The 21,344-nt window shown below is 44.3% G+C and overlaps 1 protein-coding gene and 1 long non-coding RNA gene across 10 annotated transcripts in view; one reads left to right on the forward strand and one right to left on the reverse strand.

The window, feature by feature from the left end:
- Positions 1-21,344, forward strand: part of ZNF8 (zinc finger protein 8) — a 41,513-nt gene that overhangs the window by 8,052 nt on the left and 12,117 nt on the right. For 3 of the 7 annotated variants that reach the window (XM_032591250.1, XM_032591253.1, XM_032591251.1), the window contains 3 exons: positions 882-1,020; positions 1,326-1,409; positions 4,847-7,439. In XM_032591250.1, coding sequence (XP_032447141.1) covers positions 882-1,020; positions 1,326-1,409; positions 4,847-6,867 — 2,244 coding nt within the window. In that variant the 3' untranslated portion in view covers positions 6,868-7,439. Of the gene's footprint in view, positions 1-241; positions 292-677; positions 775-881; positions 1,021-1,325; positions 1,410-4,846 lie in introns of those variants that run through there. The other 4 variants (XM_030297477.1, XM_030297478.1, XM_030297480.1 and 1 more) reach the window with 4 other exon arrangements.
- Positions 2,452-21,173, reverse strand: LOC115502318. 3 transcript variants are annotated; one of them, XR_003965045.1, is made up of 9 exons: positions 21,043-21,173; positions 20,441-20,515; positions 16,656-16,870; positions 13,220-13,458; positions 11,817-12,570; positions 8,222-8,350; positions 6,178-6,286; positions 3,776-3,931; positions 2,452-2,489 (listed from the first exon to the last, which is right to left on the reverse strand). It is a non-coding gene; the product is annotated as an uncharacterized LOC115502318 (long non-coding RNA). The 3 variants fall into 3 exon arrangements; XR_003965044.1 differs by lacking the exon at positions 6,178-6,286; XR_003965047.1 differs by lacking the exons at positions 3,776-3,931; positions 6,178-6,286 and having other exon boundaries at positions 2,460-2,489.

Below are 21,344 nucleotides of genomic sequence, written 5' to 3' on the forward strand. Positions count from 1 at the left end.
TGCCTGCTGGCGGCCTTCCTTGAAAGTAGGCTTCACCTAGCACTCTCTATAAAGGGCCAGGTAGGAACTATTTTAGGCTCTGTGGACCACATACAGCCTTTGTCCCATCCTTTTCACACATGGTGAAAAATGGATTTAAAAATGTAAAAATCCGTTCTTAGCTATATTAGTCCGTTCGTGCTGCTATGACGAAATACCACAGGCTGGGTGGAGTAAGCAACAGACGTTTATTTTCTCATAGTTCTGCAAACTGGAAATCCAAGATCAAGGTGTCAACAGCGTTGCTTTCTGGTGAGGACTGTCTTTCTGGCTTGCTGGTGGCACCTCCTCTGTGTCCTCACGTGGTAGGGAGAGAGGCCTCTGGTGTCCCTGCTTCCTCTTATGAGGACACCAATCTCATCACACTAGAGCCCTGCCCTCATGACCTACATTAGCCTTAATTACTTCTGGGTAAAGTCCCTGTCACTTTGGGGGGTAGGCCCTCAACATGTGAATTTGGGGGGAAACAATGCAGCTCATAGCACTAGCCTTATAAAAAACATGCCATAGCCCTTATTTGTCCTGCAGGCCAAAGTTTGCTGACCCCTGATTTAGAACCTCCTCTTTGGCTTCAAATTTGTGACTTTGTAGAGAAGTGAGGGATGGGATGTCTGAGTGGGATTTCTGTTGTTTCCCAGTACAGGAAATCAGAAGCACCAGTGTGACCAGGGGTAGATGAGACACTCAGAGAGAAGTGAAAACACCATGGGCCTGGGTCTGGGTTTGGTCCCAAAGGTGGGAACCCCATGAGTGCTCATGGGGGTCATCCTCGGCCCACGTCCTCTCCCTCCCCATGCTGCCCCATCCCCCCTACCCAGCGTCCACAATGTATGATGATACAGGTGATGTTTCAGCCACCTGTGAGCTTCAAGGATGTGGCTGTGACCTTCACGCGGGAGGAGTGGGGACAGCTGGATCCAGCCCAGAGGACACTGTACCGCAACGTGACTCTGGAGACCTGCAGCCACCTAGCCTTCCTGGGTAAGATAGGCTCCGCCCATCACAGCAGTTTTCTGCTTCAGGGACTCAAAGCTCTGGCTCTTAAGGGTATGCCTGGGCTGGGCCAGAACATTCTAGAAATGGGTTCCTTTGAGATGCAGATCCCGGATATTGCCACTTTTCTGCCTCTAAGGAGCCGAGAGTTTTGCTGGGAGTTTTTTCGGGATGTACAGGGCCTTCCTAGTCCATCCACATCTAACCCCAGGACTGAGGGCTGGGCTAGAGGACATAGTTCTCCTCTTCCTCAAACAGAGCACAAAGTCCTTTGTTTTCCCCCCAATGACCAGGGCTTCTGCTTTCGAAACCGGCTGTGATCTGCTGGCTGGAGCAAGGACAAGACCCATGGAGGGCAGAGCATGGACCTCCCAGAGGTGAGAGGAAATCAGAGGCCTGGTGAGTTAAGGGGGCCAGAGAGCTCTCCCCAGGACCCTGGGTCCTAGGAGGGGAGGAGGAGCAGGGAGCTTCCTCAGGCGTCCAAAAAGCCTCATTCTCAGCCACATCAACCCATCCCTCCATCCCCAGTCCATGAAAAACACATCATTGTTGTCCTGACATTTCTTATGTACAGGTTCTTTTCTGTTCCCATCTTCCCTTGGTCTTCATCCCTTAGCTGCTTGCTTCATCTACTCCCAGCTCCTTGTGCCCCCTTTTCCTTGAGTCCTTCGTCCTGACTTCCACCCAAGGCAGCGGCTCCTCAGACTTCCCCTTCAGGCCTGGTCTTTACCCTGTAGATGGGTGTCCATCCCTCCTCCATGTTGGACATTCCCATAACTACTAGATGATCCAGAGGTATGGTGAGAACTTGTGCATCCTGGGAAGTGGCAACGACCTATTCCTTCCAGAAGGATTTCTACTAAATCAGTTCCTGGACTTATTTTCCCACCTCTTCTCATCCACTTCCTGATACATTCCAGTGTGGCAGCCTGGTTGGAACTCTCTTTTTTTTAATAGCTGTGTCAGATACAATGCACATACCATACAACGCACTAATTTAAAGTATGCAGAGGATTTTAGTGTATTCACAGATTGTGCATCCATTTCTACGATCAATTTAGAACATGTGCATCATCCTAACTAATTAGGCTGCTTCTGATTTTTGTTGCTGTTCTGTTTTAATTAATAGATTTTATTTATTAGAGCAGTTTTATGTTTACAGAAAGTTGGGCAGAAAGTACAGAGTTCCCGTATTTCACCCTTCCCTCCCCCACCACACACACACAGTTTCCTCTGTTATTAATATTTTATATGCTGTGGTACTTTTGTTACAATGGGTGAAGCTGTATGGGGCGCCTGGGTGGCTCAGTCGGTTGAGTGTCCAGCTGTTTATTTCAGCTCAGGTCATGGTCCCACGGTCCACACTGGGCACGGAGCCTGCTTAGGCTCTCCCTGTCTTTGCACCTCCCCCATTCACGGGTGTATACGCTGCATGCACGTGTGTGCTCTCTCTCTCTCTCTCTAAAAAGAAAACAATGGGTGAAGCTTTATTAACCCATTATTACCAACAGAGATCAATAGTTTACATCAGGTTCACTCTTGGTGTTGTACGCTCTATGGGTTTGGGCAAATGTATGATGCCATATATCTATCATAGTATCATGCAAAATAATTCCACTGCCCTAAATATCCTCTTTGCTCCACCTATTCCTTCCTCCCTCCACCCTAACTCCTGGAAACCACTGGTTGTTTTACTCTCTCTGGTTTTACCTTTTTTAGTATGTCCTATAGTTGGAATCCTGCAGTACATGGCCTTTCTTAACTGGCTGCTTTCAGTTAGCAGGAAGCATCATGTGTATCCTTCACACCATCTTCGACCTTCACACTGCCTTCTGTGTTCCCCTAGCCAGAGGCGTTGAGTTTATCTTATGTGCTCTTGTTGCTTCTTACCCTATAACTCGCACTTGCAGCCTCTATTATTGTTATTTTTCCCTCTGAAGCGTCACCCACTTTTACTTGTTCTTGGTCATTCTCATGATGCCATCCTGAATTCAGTTTATGGGCAGCATCTTTATTCTCATCAGTCATAGACATCACTATCTCTGGTTTCCTCATTTTGAAATCTTAATGGAGACACTGCTGAAAAATGTCTAACCTCCTTTGCCCAGTTCCCAATGACCAGACACAATTTAGACACCTTTAGCCACCCAAAGACTTCTTTCCTCCTTCTCGTCCCCAAATACCTTTTCACTCCCCTTCATTGTTTCATTTGAAAAAGTTCTGATCGTTAGGGATTCCAAGGCAACATCACAAGGGAACACAACAGAGTCTTGGGAAGGAGAACAGCATTGCTCGTGGAGGGTTTTGAGCTTAGATAAGGACTTTGTCCAAGTCGGAAATGTCCTCCTGGAGTTAAAGGAGGGCCACAGAGTATAGTTAACATTTTGCCAAGTGGAGGATCCCTGTCTCCATGGCAGACATGGAGAGTGAAGCATGGGGACTTGAGCAGAGGCCTTGATAGTACTAAATGTGGGCAGCTATACACCTGAAATAGGAAGAGTGACACGTAAAGGGGGAATCTTGGAGAACTCAGGCAAGGGTCCTGAGCTGGGAACCTGTAGCACTTGTTAGAGGCCCACTATTTCAACAGAGGGAGGAATGCTTGTTAGGACAATCAGGGGTGATGATATCAACGGTACCATGAACTAACAGTGCACTCTGTGCCAGGCACCATGTAGGACTCACAGATCGGTTCATTTGTGCATCAAACCCTGTAAGCTAAGGATTTTTATTCCTGGCTTACCACCGAGGAGAATGAGCTTCAGAAGTTGCTGGTTAGTGAAGCCCAGTTGCAACCCAGCCTGGCCAACCACACTGTTTCAAGGACGACAGTGCTTTTCTGGGGTGTCGGTGGCATTGACTATGGAGTGGTGAAAGAGTCTTTTTTTCTGTGGGTAGCCTGAAGAAACAGTAGAAATAGTGTGTTAGGAATATTAAGTCAGTGTTGATGTTTGGGATCCTGTTTCAAGATCCAGAACCAGAAAATAAATAGAGTAAGATTCTGGATCAATAATCTAGATTGAGGTACCAGATAGGCCCCTGTATTAATTTCCCATGGCTGCTGTAATATTACCAGTTGGGTGGGTTAAAACAACACAAATTGATTCTTCTAGTTTTGGAGGCCAGAAACCTGAAATCAATACCATGGCAGCAGAGTCATGCTCCCTTGGAAGGGTCCAGAAGGAAATCTGTTCCTTGTTTCTTCCCACTTCTGGTGGCTGCAGCATTCCTTGGTTTGCGCCCATATCACTTCAGTCTTTAAGGCCAGCATCTCTAAATCTCTTTGTTCCGTGTTCATATCACCTTCTCTGTGTGTGTCAAATCTCTCTCTACCTCCCTTTTATAAGGACACTCCTGGTGACATTTAGGGCCCACACAGATACTCTCCCTATCTCAAGTTCCTTAACTTACACATCTGCAAAGACCCTTTTTCCCAATCAGGTACCATATTCACAGGTTCCAGCAATTAGAACGTAGGTATCTTTTGTGGTTATTGAGGGCTGTATACCTTCAGACCCCCCCCCCCGATTCTTTTTGTGGATTTCTCCTTTATTCTTTACCCTCCCCTGCTTATTCTCATTTCTCTGCTCCTTCTTTGGGGACCAGTCCCCCAGTATCTTTGCTTGTTTTTTATACTTTATCATTGATTTCCTGTTTGCTGATCCATCTTTTTCCCCCCCACATCCTGCACGAAATTACAATCCACGGGTCAGAAACAAACCCAGAGACACCTCTTATACTAGGTGGGTCTCCTTCATCCCATCCTCTCCCTCTAATACATATCCAGTAATTCAGTATTTTGGATTTCTTTCAGACTGGAAGAATACACTTGAAAAGGAAGAGTCAGCTTCTAAAGAGGATACTGCTGTGGAAGAACCATTCCACAACATAGAAATGAAATGCTGCATACAGGAGGAGGGCCCCTGGTTGGTAACATTGGGAGGAAGGCAGGATTGGAGGGACCAGCTAAGGGAGCACCAGGAAGACCCTTTGAGTCAAACGATACTCACCCCAGAAAGACCGTTTGCTCACGGGAAACACTGTGAGCCTGACCTTGGGGGAAGTTACCTGAATTTAAGACTTCTACCTCCAACATTACCCACAAGAGCACATTTCCATACACTTGAGTCACAGGTTAAAAAGTTGAAACAGAATTCAGTTTTCATTAATCATGAGAAAGGCTGGGCTGATCTGAAGCCCCATGAAAATCACCAAAGTTCTAGCGCCTTCTATCAGAGCATTTCCTTGAATAAATTTACAAATGTCGAAACGAGAAATAAAAAGCCTTATGAATATACTGTCAGTAGTGACTCTTTCAACTATGATACCTCCCTTCAATACCATAATAGAATTTTTTCAGCAGAGAGCAGCGATGACTGTACAGACTATAGAAACATCATTAATCATAGCATGTCTATGAATGAACACAAACCAATGCATTTTAGAGAACTCCAGTATGAGTGTGACAAATGCCTTGTACAAACTGTGATAAGTGATCCTGAAGAAGCACCATTTAGATGTGAGGAGGAATGTAATACCTTCCACGAGGCGTCATCTTTTACTGACTGTGACATCATTCAGACTGGAAAGAAGCCACATGCATGTAATCAATGTGGAAAATCTTTCAGCTGTTGCTCTAAGCTTGTTGTACACCAGAGAACACACACTGGAGAAAAGCCCTATGAATGTTCTCTGTGTGGGAAGTCTTTCAGCCAGAGCTATGACCTTGTTGTACACCAGAGAACCCACACTGGAGAGAAGCCCTATGAATGTAACCAGTGTGGGAAATCCTTCACCCAGAGTTCCAAACTTATCAGGCATCAGCGAACTCACACCGGAGAAAAACCATATAAATGTCATGAATGTGGAAAATCTTTCAGGTGGAACTCTAACCTTATTGTACACCAGAGAATTCATACTGGAGAGAAACCTTATGAGTGTGGTCATTGTGGAAAGTCCTTCAGCCAAAGTTCTGACTTTGTTGCACACAAAAGGACTCACACTGGAGAGAAACCCTATGAATGTAACCAGTGTGGAAAGTCCTTCATTAGAAGCACTCAGCTTATTAGGCATCTGCGAATTCACACTGGAGAGAAACCATATAAATGCAATCAGTGTGATAAAGCTTTCACTGGGAGCTCTCACCTTATTGAGCATCAGAGAACTCATACTGGAGAGAAACCTTTTGAATGTAATCAGTGTGGGAAAGCCTTTGCTGGGAGCTCTCACCTTCTTTCACATCAGAGAATTCATTCTGGAGAGAAACCATACGAATGTAATGACTGTGGGAAATCTTTTCGGCAGCGATCACAGCTTGTTGTGCACCAGCGAACCCATACTGGAGAGAAACCTTATGAGTGTAGTCATTGTGGAAAAGCTTTCAGCCAGAGATCTCCCCTTATTGTGCATCAAAGAACACACATTGGAGACAAGCCGTATCAGTGTAATATGTGTTTTAAAGCCTTCAGTCAGAAGTCACGCCTTATTGAACATCAGAGAACACATACTGGAGAAAAGCCCTATGAATGTATTGACTGTGGGAAAGCCTTTAATGATCGGTCAACTCTTACAAAACACGAGAGGACACACACTGGCGAGAAACCCTATGAATGTAATCATTGTGAAAAGGCCTTTAGTCAGCGATGTCAACTTACTAGGCATCAGAGAATTCATACTGGAGAAAAACCCTATGAATGTAACGAATGCGGGAAAGTTTTCAGTTATATTACATCCCTTGTTCAACATGAAAAAATTCATGGGAGAGAAACTCTGAATAATCAAGATGGAAAAGCTCATTGCGAAACCTTTATTAGACATCAGGTGACCAAGGTATGACTCTCAGAGTGTGCTCTAATGACCACATATATCAGATTTGCTTGGAGTGTTCATTGAAACTGCATTATTACCAAGCTTACCTTGATCTACTAAATCAGAACCTCTGGCAGTAAAACCCAAGAGCTTACAATTCCCAAACGTAGCACAAGTAATTTGTATGTACATTAAAATGTGTTTACTTCTGCATTTAGATGAGAAACTATGAACATGATCACTGATTTAAAATTCTCAGTCAGAGCTCTTAGTAGGAGTTAGGAAATTCAAAATGTAAGTATACCCACCAAATAATCTTTTTAGTGAAAACAACCACCCAAACTTACTCAGACATTGTCCCTGTAACACATTCCTAGAAATAATGGATTGGAAGATATTCTTGATGTAAAGCCCCAAACACTGTCTAAAATGAAATCATTGCATGCTGAAGTTGGTACTGAGTGATGAAATATGTAACCAGCAATGATCAATGTAAACCAGCAGTTAACATGAACTGGAGGAGGTCTAAGGATGGGAAGTCTTCTGAAATGGTTTTTATTGGAATTAAAAGTAGACTCTGGGGGCGCTTGGGTGGCTCAGTTGGTTGAGTGTCTGACTCTTGATTTCAGCTCAAGATCCCAGGCCATGATCCCAGGATTGTAGGATTGACCCCCCGCATTGGGCTCAGCGCGGAGTGTGGAGTCTGCTTAAGATTCTCTCTCTCCCTCTGCACCTCTCCCCTACTCAAGCTCTCTAAAAAAAAAAAAAAAAAAAAAGACTGAATATGTCAGACTCTGTTGTGCTCTAATTTAACTTTGTTGCCCAGTTAGGTTGACTAATCAGAGCTGGATGTATAGCAATATGAAAAATATTTATCACTGGCTACTCAGCCGGTGGAGCATGCAACTCTTGATCTCAGGGGTCATGAGTTTAAGCCCCACATTGGGCATGGAGCCTACTTAGAAAAAAAAAAAAAAAAAAATATATATATATATATATATATATATATATATCAGGTAAAGTGAAAACAGGACCCAAAGTAGTATTTACACAAAACGTTACAACCACATAAAAAACATGTACACAGATGGTTGGTTAAGAAGGTCAGCTCAGGGGCGACTGGGTGGCTCAGTTGAGTGTCTGCCTTTGGCTCAGGTCATGATCTCATGGTTCATGAATTTGAGTCCCACATTAGGCTGGCTGCTGTCAGCACAGAGTCTGCTTCAGATCTTCTGTCTCCCACTCTCTCTACCCCTCCCCTGCTTGCTCGTTCTCTCTCTCTCAAAAATAAACATTTTAAAAAGTCATTCAGCAACATGTTCAAAAAAAAAAAGACTGAACTGTAAATCAACCATGGTGAAGAAAGTGGGAGAGGCCATACCTGCAAATTTGAGCAAGGTGAAAGCAGATGTGAGGGCATCAGCTGGAGATGCAGAGTGGGAAAGGCTGAAGCCAGGGTCCTGTGAAGAGGGCTGCAGTAGAGGCCACAGTCCCCTGGCAGAGCTGTACACTGAGAGGTGTGGGAGAAAACAGGATTAATTGAAAAATCTGTTCTGAAACTGAATTTCCTCTCCCTCCTCCCCCTTTTTTCTTGTCTTGCAGTAAGTATCTGGCTGTGGGCAAGCAAAAAATATAGGAGGGAGAAAGTTATGTGCTAGAAACAGTTTGAAGGACTAGAGAATTAGGTGGATTATGTTCCAGAACAAAAGCTGCCTTGTTTAGGCATTATAAGGACCTTCATCCTAACAACTACTTCTTGCACTTTTCACCCTATAGCAAAGCATGCCATTAAACCAGTCTCACCCACCTATGGAATTTCCCATCTTCTTTGATAGTCTTTTCACTATGGGTGGGAGCCAAGGTGTGAAAAATGATGAAAGCTTTCAACATAAAATAAAAAATATCTAAAATGAAACAAAAACCGGCCCCAAAGAGAACAGATATTCAGGGAACCAAATATTTAAAAGCTTTATTCTAAGAGTGGGTCAAAAAATAATTTCAAGTGAAAAATAAATCCAAGATGCTCTTTTTAAAAGAGAATTATAGGGGCGCCTGGGTGGCGCAGTCGGTTAAGCGTCCGACTTCAGCCAGGTCATGATCTCGCGGTCCGTGAGTTCGAGCCCCGCGTCGGGCTCTGGGCTGATGGCTCGGAGCCTGGAGCCTGTTTCCGATTCTGTGTCTCCCTCTCTCTCTGCCCCTCCCCCGTTCATGCTCTGTCTCTCTCTCTGTCCCAAAAAATAAATAAACGTTGAAAAAAAAAAATTTAAAAGAGAATTATGAAAACAAGAATAGACTATGAAATTAAAAGTGAGATTATTGGACAAGAAAGAAAAGAGGAAGGAAAGGGGAGAAGGGAAGGAAAAGGAAAGGAGAAGGGAAGAGAAGGGGAAGGAAAGCTGAAAGATCTTCAGATCTTGCCAACTACAATCTATGATGAATAAGATCCATGCATTTGACCCTGATGCTAATATTTCTTCTTAGAAGAGGCAGAAGACTCATGATATTGGAATAAAAGAAAGAGATATATAATCAGATTGTTTTGGTCTTTCACTGAACAGTATTTGCATAGATATAAACAGGAGATACTGGGGGTTTTTTGTTTGTTTTTTGCTTTTTTTAAAGAAAGAAACCCAGAGCTGTGATGTGAGGGTTTCATAACGGCAGGAGTAGAGCACCACTGTTGTCAGCACTAACAGTGATGGTACAGTCTGCAGCTGTTGTAAAGTAGGAGAAAGAGACGTAGTGGGGAGACAGAGTATCCCTGTATCCTCATCTTAGGAAGTGGACTTTTAAATATAATACGATAGGTTATTTAGGAGACTAGAACTAGGGCTCAAAATGGTAATGTGACAAATTAGATGCAAATAGAGGAGCAACAGTCTGAGCCAAATCTACACTGCTTACCAGAGCAGGAAGTCAGTTAAGTCTATAGGCCATAAAAGATCAGAATTATAGAGATGGCCTCAGGAAGAACTGGAATAGAAATGGTTAAAAAAAGAAAGAAATGGTTAATAGTCATTGATGGAATGTGACTGTTGAGTAGGGTAGGGCAGGAGACCCGGATTTCATTTTATACCTTCTGTAGTACTTCATTCCCTGGTGGTACATTCCTTATTTGGGTAACAAATTATTAACAATGTGTAACTATAGGTGAGCAAAAACCACAGTACATGAGGACATCTGCAATTGATTTGTGGGATTAGGTACAATTTTCCTTCTTTTGATTCAGTGTTGCTGTCATAGTAGATTGACAATTTAAAAAGCAAGAGCAAAAAGAAAGATGTCAGACTTTTCTGTTTAGCAATTAGATTTCATTCCAGAAGAAGGAAGGCTCCTTGGCTTCTTAGAAGTCCCTGGAATTAAAGGGGAATGGCTTAGTCTTTCAAGACTTGATTTTCCAGCAGCCTTATCACCAGGAAGCAGAAGGCAGCCCCAGAGTGGGGACCTGGAAAGGTGCTGATAGCCTGGGACAACTAGATGTGGCAAGACAGTTGTGTGAATTTGTGTAACCAAGTACTGAATGTGCTTCCCCCAAGGTCACTCTGGCAGTTACCTGGTTTCCATCATAAAACACTTCAAGTAGTATAGCTGCTGTGGTTCATATGAGACTCTGAGGTTGAGGTGGAAAACACCTTGGCTAGGCAGCCTGGACAGAACAGATGGGAACTTTGCTTGTGATTGGATAGTTGGTCCTGCTATTGCATAACTCTCAGAAGATGGCACAGCCTGGGGGGAAGGACCTGCCCAACAGACCCAGCGGAGTGAACATCGTTTGACAATTCCTGTTGGCTAAAACATCTGAGAGATTTCTGCATTCAGCAAGTCACGAGAGCAGCCTCATTCAATGAAGGCGCTACTGGAGACTTGGGTACAGAAGAGTGTGCAATGCCACCGTGTCCTCAAGCCATAGTGGGGACTCCACACGTGGTGGTTATGTGTGCCTGGAGACTAAGCCCAGTGGGAATTAGAAGAAGGAGATGGAGGGACTGGGGATTGAAGGGTGCAGCTCCTGCATATGCAGCCAGTGCTTCAGCCTTGCTCTCATAGGTATTCTACCCCCACACAAGTCCTAGGACCCAAGAAGTGGGCTCATCTGAAATAAGAACCTGAGCCCCTTTCCACCCGAATTATTCTCATACTCAGAGGTCAGTGGTTCCTGATCAAAACATGCATAAGACCCACCTGAGAGGAGCTATTAGAATTGTGGCTCCTGGGCCCATCTTCAGAGAGTCCACTTAGTCAGGCTGAGGTGATACCTAGATACCTGGATAGTTCAAGGACACTTTCTATTTTTTCCTTAACATTTTGGTTGTTTTGTTTTTTAAAGATTAAAAAAAAATTTTTTTTTAATGTTTATTTTTGAGAGAGAGAGACTGAACGCAAGCCGGGTAGGGGCAGAAAGAGAGGGAGACACAGAATCCGAAGCAGGCTCCAAGCTCTGAGCTGTCAGCACAGAGCCTGATGTGGGGCTTGAATTCATGAACAGTGAGATCATGACCTGAATCTAAGTCAGATGCTTAACCAACTGAGCCACCCAGGCGCCCCTAAAGATTTTTAAGTAATCTCTGCACCCAATGTGGGGCTTGAATTTACAACCCGAGATTAAGGTCGCATGCCCCACTGACTGAGCCAGCCAGGCACCCCTATTTTTTTTTTCAACATTTTGTAAATAGTAATCTCAAAATCGTATATCCACATATCGCTTTCCTCTTTGTTAGTTTTATTTAAGTTTGTGGTTTTTCCTTTTTTGGTAAAAACACTAGATACCACATCTATTACATGTGACCCAGAGGCTCCTTTTAACGAGAAACAGAAATCCATTCTCCCCTCCCCCATTTTAGAATACAGATATCAAAATAATCCTACACATAATTTTGATACAACTAGGCAGCGAAACTGTTGAGGGCCACAAGACCATCCCCACATCCAGAGATTTCCAGGCGATTTCATGAGACTCAGCATATCCTCATACTCACAGCTAAGGCTTATTGTAGTGATGTAGCAAGGACACACAGGTGGACCATAAGGAGAAAGGTGAAGTCTGGGGAAATCCACGTGCAGGATTTCTGTCTTCTCTTCTCCCCTCTTCTGAGGGGGTCACACAATGCACTGAGATGATGATGGGAGTTTAAGTTCACTGTGATTTCCACACCGAGCAGGATTACAGGGACAAGAGGACAGATTGTGATGCAATCTCTCCCTCTTCTCTCTCCCTCTTCTGAGGGGGTCACACAATGCACTGAAGACCAGGCAAGTAGGCACCTTCTGTCTAAAACATACCACATTCCAGACTCCCAGAAGGAAAGCAGGTGTTCAGTGTAAATCACATCGTTTGCATATTCTGGGCACAGTGAGACATGCTTATCAGTTGGGATACACACAAAACTCTAAAAGCCAAGTTGCCAGGTGTCAGCCAAGGGCCAGGCCAACCCTGAAAACGGGACTTGTAACAGGTGGAGCCTAGGCTGCCATATTAGTCTTCTTTGTGCGAGCTCTCGTGCCTCTTCAAACATGAATATATTTAGCCGTATTCACAGTACCTGTTCCATTAGTAGTTCAGACTATTGCCCTGGCTGCTCAAGTGAGTAAAACACATGGTTCATATAAATCCTGCTTGAGGCTGGTTTTCAGAATCACACCTCCATACCTCAGACTTGACACTCCTTGCCATGATTCAGTTTGTAGACTCAAATCCCATTTGGATCGTTCCAGGCTTAAATGACACAGTACCTTGATAAGAAAACAAAAAAAATGATATTGTCTTTTTTTCTTCTATAAGTACCCTAAACATAAAACATAAATTTATGTTTAAACTTTTTTTTTTTTTTTAAATGTAAGCTCTATGCCTAACATGGGGTTTGAACTCACAACTCTGACATCAAGAGTCACATGCTTTACCATAAGTCAGCTAGGTGCCCCGGTGTGTTAAACACCACTAAGAATGTTAAACATTCTTAGTAATGTTCAGGTCCAGTTTACCAGCTGCAGACATGTTGCATCATGGTATTTAATGAAGATAGCATGAGCAGAATGTTCTTGACCTAAGATGACTCTGAGATACACTAATTGTACATTTGTCCTTCTGGGGGCTGTGGAAGCTTCTGATTTTCTTTCAACATCATCAGCTCTTGGCATCTTAATTCTTATGGATGTGATGCTAAGGCTGTATGAATTTTGCCAGCTGGCTGTCAACAAATGTGCTCTGTGTATATAACATCACCCAAGAATTATTTACACTATTCATATTCATTCTTGTAGAAACAGAACTGATGGAGGAGTTCTGGATATTTAGGTCCTTGCTCCACTTTCAGGTTGCATGTTCTGTTTTCACAATCTGTCCCCTTGTCCCTGTAATCCTGCTTGCCATCCACGTACGTACCAGAGCTGTGTCTTCCTTGAGCCCCAGCCCACCGAGCTCCTTGTTGGTCCTCAAATTCTCGGTGTGGAAATCACAGTGAACTTAAACTCCCATCATCATCTCAGCAGTTGATCAGCAGCAGCAGCAGCAGCAGCAGCAGCAGTTGACACTTGGATCTGTCACCTCCTCCTCCACACCACTGGTGGCTGGTTGCAGATCTCACAGAGAGAAACTCAGTCACGCTGTACAAGTGATTGTTGCTGCAGGGGATGCAGAGGGAGTCAAGACAAGGAGGCTCTGGTAACCAGCAACACCCATCATAGCCATGATGAGCTGGACAACACCCCTTTCCCCTCCCACTCAACTGCCAACCCCAGTGGACAGAGAGCATGACTAGTAAATCAACTGTAAGCAGACATGAGCCACTGAAAGTGGGGTCTTGTTTGTTAGTTCAACAGAACCTAGTTCATCCTAATACCATCTGACATAAAAAATATGTAATTAAAAAAAATAATTCTAACCCACCCCACCTTCCACACACACACAAAATGTCAGTTCATAAGCGTAGGGCTGTTGTCTGCTTCACTGCCAAACAGTTCCTGGTACATAATAGCCATTCTTGGTTCAATGAAGAAGCGCTGGAGAATCATCTCATCTCATCTCATCTCATCTCATCTCATCTCATCTCATCTCATCTCATCTCATCTCATCTCATCTCATCTCATCTCATCTCATCTCATCTCATCTCATCTCATCTCATCTCATCTCATCTCACCTCCAGCACTGGAAGGATGATGAAGGAAATAGAGAGGAGCAGATTTGAGGAGGAATTGTATGAGATTAAAGACTCACTAGTCATATTTGGTGAGTTTCCTTAATGAACATGCTGTGTGGCCTGAGGGACTTTTATGCCTACCTCTGTTCCTCAGTTCCCTCCCCTTAGATGAAGGATGTTATCCAGGTCTCACTTCCTACTGCAAAGACTGGAACTGATCTCCTGACTTCCAGAGAAGAGTTTGACACATGAGATGGCAATCTTACTCTCTCAGGGGTTGGGGATCAAGCAGTCACCCTGTGTGTGTGTGTTGGGGGGGGGGGTTCAGGAACAAAGAGTGAGTTAGTGGTCAAGACTTGGCTGGAACTATGATCTCTGGAGAGGAAAATGAAGTGTCACTCCATAGAGCCATGCCCAGCTGTGTTCTCAGACATTCTCGTGTCTAGTTGGAGTTGGAGAAGATGTAGATAGCTTGATGGTGGTTTCTGTGTCTCCTGCACATGTGGAAACCCTTCGCACATTGCCGGGCTCAGAGGGAGTGGGAAGGGATTGCCCTTTGTCTGCGGCACATTGAGGTCACAGATCTAGCCATCCCAGGTAGAAAACAGCTTGTTCATCGGTCCAGATTTGAGGATTCTACATCTGCCCACTTCATAGCAGGACCCTTTCCCTAACAGATCTGGGGATTCCAGTCACACTGTATCCTGATCTTGGAAACGCTCTGCTCCAAAGGGGCTGCCTCCCCCAGCAGTTTTCCTGGTGTTTGGCCACAGCTGTGCTGAGCTCTCCAGAAAGATGCTCAAAGAAACCCAGCATCTTTCTCCCATGAGGTCAAGCTGTTCCTAGCTGCCAGGAAGAGGGCCCAAGCTGGGTCTGCCCCAGAGAATCTGGAACAGAGAGGGCACCCAATAAGCGCTAGATGAACTAACACAGAATGATCATATAATAAGCAAATGGTCTGAAATTAGCTGGAAAAAGTAAAGCTAAGACAATCCAAAGTGCTTAGAAGAAAGGATTCAAACATGCCCTAGAAGTAGATACATAGATCTAACCTAGGGAAATGCAAATTTAAAAGGCCAGTCACTGTTCCATGCCATTTGGCTTTGCAAGGATTCTTTTAAAATTGTAAAGCCCATACGTCAGAGGTTGGTGAGGGAGATACACTGATGCAGAAGTGTCAAGGGGTATAATTTCTGGAAAGACCCTGGGGTATGAAGAGCTCTACAGGGTTTCAGACCACTTGATTCAATAACCCTCTCTGTTCTGCAGAGGGATATTTTATGTTAATAAAAGGTAAAATCTACAAAGATTTTAAATGACCATGAACCTTTAGAAATGGCACTACTGAAAAATAGTAGAAATACCAGGAAAAATGGGTAAATCTACAGTACAGTCATTTGGGGAAACTTTAACATATTTCTCAGGAAAAAAAAATGGCTGTTTAAGTAGGTAAGTGATTCACCATGAAATGATTAACAAGCTTGGCATAACAGTCACAATAGTTGTATTTACACACACACACACACACACACACACACAATTTGTGACCAAATGGATTTTCAAACAGTTTAATACATCACGCCTTCCAAGAACTCGGTGAGCCCTCTCCAACACTGACAAAGAGTTTCTTCACATCAACAAACTTTCCTCAGTGATTGCCTTGATCATGAGCTTCTCTCTCTGTCCCCCATTCTCCATCTGGGGTCCCATTATTGGCCCATGAGGCTTTCTGGATCTGTTCACTTAGGCTATTACCTTCCATCAAAATTTCCATCTCTTTATGTTTTGTTCTGTCGTGAGCTATTTCTTCTGTGGTTCTCAACAGACACTCCTGCAGGCCAGTTTGTCTACTGAGATTCTTAACCTAAGAGTCATTTTCTCAGCCCCAGAAAGTCTCTATGCTCCAACTGGGGACCCCACTTTAAATAGATGAAGAGGAACTAATATCTCAATAAAGTTGTTAAAAATAATAAGGAAGGATCTTACATGCTTGTATGGAAAGATTTCTAGAATATTGTTAACTGAATAAAAGCAAGGTAAAATTCAATGCGTGGTAGCCACCACTTGTATAAGAGAATGAAAAAATATTTACATATATTTACTTGTGAATACATAATGTGTCTCCAGAAGGACCTACAAGAAACTAAAAATAGTAGTTGCTAGAAGTAAGGAAGTCAGTGGTGGGAGTCAAGGGAAAGAGGAAGATCTCACCAGATACCATAGTGCACCTTCTGAATTTCAAGTCATGAGAATGTATTACTTGCTTAAAAACATGTGTTATAGGGGCGCCTGGGTGGCGCAGTCGGTTAAGCGTTCGACTTCAGCCAGGTCACGATCTCGCGGTCCGTGAGTTCGAGCCCCGCGTCGGGCTCTGGGCTGATGGCTCAGAGCCTGGAGCCTGTTTCCGATTCTGTGTCTCCCTCTCTCTCTGCCCCTCCCCCATTAATGCTCTGTCTCTCTCTGTCCCAAAAATAAATAAACGTTGAAAAAAAAAATTAAAAAAAAAACATGTGTTTTATATTTTTAAAAGCAACGATGAGGGACTGAACTAATAGGAAGGAATAAGCAAGAAAGATTTTTAGGAAGGTAAACATCCACAAGCCACAGATTCACTTTTCTAATATTATGTAACAAACATCCCAAACACAGTGGTTTAAAACAATACTTTCTTTAATTTCTTACCGTTCTATAAGTTGACTGGGTAGCTGGGTGGTTCTTTTCACTTAGGGCCTCTTGTGTGGTTTCAGGTCAACGCGATCAGGGCTGGAGACATTTGAAGGCTCAGGGTGAAGATTAAGGCTGGCGCTGGCTGCCAGGTGTGAGCTCAGCTGGGACTGTTGACTGGAGCACCGACCCCTTCAAGTGGCCTAGGATCCTCTCAGCATGGTGGCTGGGTTCTAAGAGAGGGTGTCCCAAGAATGAACATTCCAGGAGACCCAGGCAGAATCTGTAAAAACTTCTTATGATTTGGCCTCAGAAGTCACACATCATCACTTTTGCTACATTTTTTTGCATAGTCAGTCAGGGGCAGCCCAGACAGGGGGAGGGGATATAAATCCCACCTCCTGGTGGGAAGAGACACAAAGAATTTGGGGCTATCTTAATCCACCATGGATCCTCAGTGACCCACGGAGGAGTAACAGAGAGAAAGGAATCTTTCTCAAAGAATCTTAATCTTATATCAGATTATGATATAGAAAGATGAGTAGGCTGAGGTGACATGAAAGAGGAAGCTTGGAGCACAAGAACAGCACGTATGCTTTTGGACAGGTTATATTGAGGTGCCCAAGGGACATAAAGTGGAGCCGCCCAGTTTAAAATATTAGCCAAGGTAAGGAGAAAACATGATATACACCTACATATATTTAAGTTTCACAAGACAGTTCTTTGAGCATCTAGAGTCTTGCTATATTCTGTGATCTCTGCCTGGGACACTTTCCACCAAAATATCCCCATCGCTCCCATCCAATCTCCTTTAGGCCTCCCACTTGTGGATTTTCCCTCTTCAGAAAGTGGATTTTCAGGCACATAGAGGAATGGTGTGAGAATGCTCTAAAAGGGTTTTAAAAAAGATTTTTTTTTTAAATGTTTATTTTTGAAGGAGAGAGATAGAGCGTGAGTGGGGGAGGGGCAGAGAGAGAAGGAGACACAGAATCCGAAGCAGGTTGCAGGCTTTGAGCCATCAGCACACAGCCTAATGCGGGGTTTGAATCCACAAACTGTGAGATCAGGACCTGGGCCAAAGTTGGACGCTTAACCGACTGAGCCACCCAGGTGCCCCCTAAAAGGGTTTTAAAAAGAAAGATATGGGGGCAACTGGGTGGCTCAGTTGGTTGAGCATCTGACTTCAACTCAGGTCATGATCTCACAGTTCATGAGTTCAAGCTCCGTATTGGTCTCTGTGCTGACAGCTCAGAGCCTGGAGCCTGCTTCAGCTTCTGTGTCTCCCTCTCTCTCTGCCCCTCCCCTATTTATGCTCTCTCTCTCTCAATCTCTCTCTCTTAAAAATAAATAAACATTAAAAATTTTTTAAACATTAAAAATAAATTATCATCCAAAAGCTATTTGGTCAAAGAGGAAAATAATAAAATAAGTAAGTAAAATAAAAAATAATCTGATTTTGTTTAGACAAAAAAATAATATACTCCATATCAAAACCAGAGGAATACATACAAAATTATTATCAAAGCATGCTTTCATTTTTTTAATGTTTATTTCTTAAAGATTTTCAACAAAAGAATTTTTTTTTAATTTTTTAATGTTTATTTATTTTTGACAGAGAGAGAGAGAGAGAGAGCGCGCGCAGGGGAAGGGCAGAGAGAGAAAGGGACAGAGGATCCAAAGCTGGCTCCAGACTCTGAGCTGTCAGCACAGAGCCCAGCGCGGTGCTTGAACTCCCCACGGGGCTTGACCCGAGCTGAAGTTGGACGCTCAACCAACCGAGCCACACAGAAACCCTGAGAATGCTTTTTTTAAATTTTTTTTTTCAACGTTTTTTTATTTATTTTTGAGACAGAGAGAGACAGAGCATGAACGGGGGAGGGGCAGAGAGAGAGGGAGACACAGAGTCGGAAACAGGCTCCAGGCTCTGAGCCATCAGCCCAGAGCCCGACGCGGGGCTCGAACTCCCGGACCGCGAGATCGTGACCTGGCTGAAGTCGGAAGCTTAACCGACTGCGCCACCCAGGCGCCCCGAGAATGCTTTTTTTAAAAAAAAAAATTTAGTTATTTATTTTGAGAGAGACAAACAGCAGGAATCAGGGAAGGGCAGAAAGAGAGAGAGGGAGAGAGAGAATCCCAAGCAGGCTCCACACCACCAGCACAGAGCCCAATGCGGGGCTCAAACTTACAAACCATGAGATCATAACCTAAGCTGAAACCAAGAGTCAGTAGGATGTTTAACTGACTGAGCCACCCAGGTACCCCAATGTTTATTTATTTTTGAGAGAGAGAGAGAGAGAGAGAGCGCTTGAGCATGAGCAGGGGAGGGACAGAGAGGGGGACAGAGGATCCAAAGTGGGCTCTGTGCTGACAGCAGAAAGCCCAACGCAGGTCTCGAACTCACGAGCCCTGAGACCATGACCTGAGCCAAAGTCGGATGCTTAACCGACTGAGCCACCCAAGTGCCCCTGGTGTCTTTATAAAAAGAGGAAAATTCGAGACAGACGTGCACACAGGGAGAAGTCATATGAAGATGAAGGCAGAGATCTACAAGCCAACGGATACCAAAGATTGCTGGGAAACCACCAGAAGTTGAGAAAAGAGGGATTGAGCAGAGTATCTCTCTCATGCCCTCAGAAGGACCAAACCATATCAAAACCTTGATCTCTTGTAGCCTCCATAATTGAGACAATACATTTTTGTTATTTAAGTCACCCAGTTTGTGGTACTTTTTTATGGTAGCCCTAAAAAACAAATACAACATTTTGTTTTTGTTTTGTTTGTTTTGTTTTTTTTTCAAAACCCCCACTTTATGGAAAATAACTACAGTTTCCAAAACAAGTAAATATTAGTGACTAGTGTTGCATTATATTTTTGCAAATCTCTTTAATGTCTGGCAGTTGGGTTTCCATAGCTGCTTGTGCCTTTGAGACTTGCAGAGTCTCAGTACTCTTAGTACTCTCAGTTCAGTCCTAACCTCTTCAGTAGGAGACAACTGGACTCTGGCATGGCTTCTAGCAGCACAATGCTGTGTCCCTAGAAAGACACCATCCTCCCAGTGAAATGCCTGCTGACTGCCTCCCTGAGAAATGCTGCCAGGAGAATTTGCTGTTTGTTCTGGTGAACACCCAAGGATAGCTCCTGACCTCCTCTTCTTATAGCATTTACTAAAAAAGAGCTTAGAACTGAATTCTTTCTGTCTGAGATGTCTGTGTACATCCTACAACTCAGAGTCTTTTTTAAGGAAAGTTTCCTTTGAAACAGAATGGTCAGAAAGGAGAGGGCTGCTGTCTCTAGTCTCTGTGGGAGGGTAGAACCCTAACTTTGATAATCACCAGGCAACAGCACACTGGCTCAATCATATTTACACTGACCAACACTTTGTAGTTTTCCACATGAGTCCTGCTCTCTCCCCCTTCTGATTCCCTTATTCTTCTTTAAAAGGCCCAGTCACCTCTGCACAAATGCAAGTGGGGTTCAGTGCTTTCCCCCACTGTCAGCAGTTACTGAATAAAATCTGTTTTCACCATGTTAATCAATGTCCATTTTGTTTATCTTTAACACTATCATTCTGTTGCAATATTACACATCCAGAAGTCTCTGGAAAACTCTATTGTACATTCGTGAGAAAATGCGAGTGGGGGGGAAAGCTATTATTATGAACTCATGGGTTTTTTTCCTTCCTTTTCAAGTTTTTATTTAAATTCTGGTTAGTTAACATATATGGTAAAATTTGTTTCAGGTGTAGAATTTAGTGATTCATCAGTACATATAACACTCAGTGCTGAACTTAGTTTTGAACTCACCAACTCACAGGGTCTCAGGAAGCTCCAGGGTGTTCCTGGCCCACACTTTGAGAACTACTGCAACAGACAAACGTCCTATAATATAACCAAGGAGAAAACAAAAATATAAGTAGTAGAAAATTAAAAATTGAAACAATAGGGAAACATCATGCATTGAAACTTCAGCACTATTAGAACCAGGAGGAAAGTTGTGCCCAGTGACTCATTCCACATAAATACATGGGGCTGCTCTAAGATAACAGACTCAACCCTCCTTCATCTTTTCCACCCTTTTGGGGCTGCTGCAGAGAGGAAGGCTGTACTTCCTCCTGGGACTTCTCTGCCCACCGAGAAAGGAATACTGCCTGGAAATGGTGTGGGAACCCAGTAGTGGCCACATTCAGTCTCCCGGAGACTGCCTGATTCATGGTTCCCACAACAGCTCCTGCCCTCTGCTCAAGTCAGTGAAGATGCCTGACAAATGCCCCTCCTGGTGCTGCTGACCCCTGCCTCGCTGGGCACTGGGCGGGGTGGCAAGGGAGATGCCCAGCATTGCCAGCTAGGACGCGCAGGCCCCGGGTCTCAAAGCAGGGCACCCCACTCCCGCGTGGACAGACGCGCACCTTCAATGGGGGCTGGAGGAGCAAAGGCCACCTAGGCGCCGCGGACGCGCGCAGACACGAACCCCCAGCTGCCAGGCTGGGAGGACGGACGACCCCTAGCACCAGGGTACCCTCGGAGCCCGCCCCGGCGCCACAGCCCTCGGCGGCCCCCGGCCGCCGCCGCCCGCCCGGCAAGCCTCGCGGGGGTCTGCGGCAGGAGCGCCCCCAGTGGCCGGAGGCCCGAAGGAAGGACAGTCCCATTGGCCCGAAGCCAGAAGGCTCTCATTGGTCGAAGGTTCGACGAACAGAGGTTTCCATTGGTC

Source organism: Lynx canadensis, chromosome E2 (genome assembly GCF_007474595.2).
Source record: "Lynx canadensis isolate LIC74 chromosome E2, mLynCan4.pri.v2, whole genome shotgun sequence".
Taxonomy (NCBI): domain Eukaryota; kingdom Metazoa; phylum Chordata; class Mammalia; order Carnivora; family Felidae; genus Lynx; species Lynx canadensis.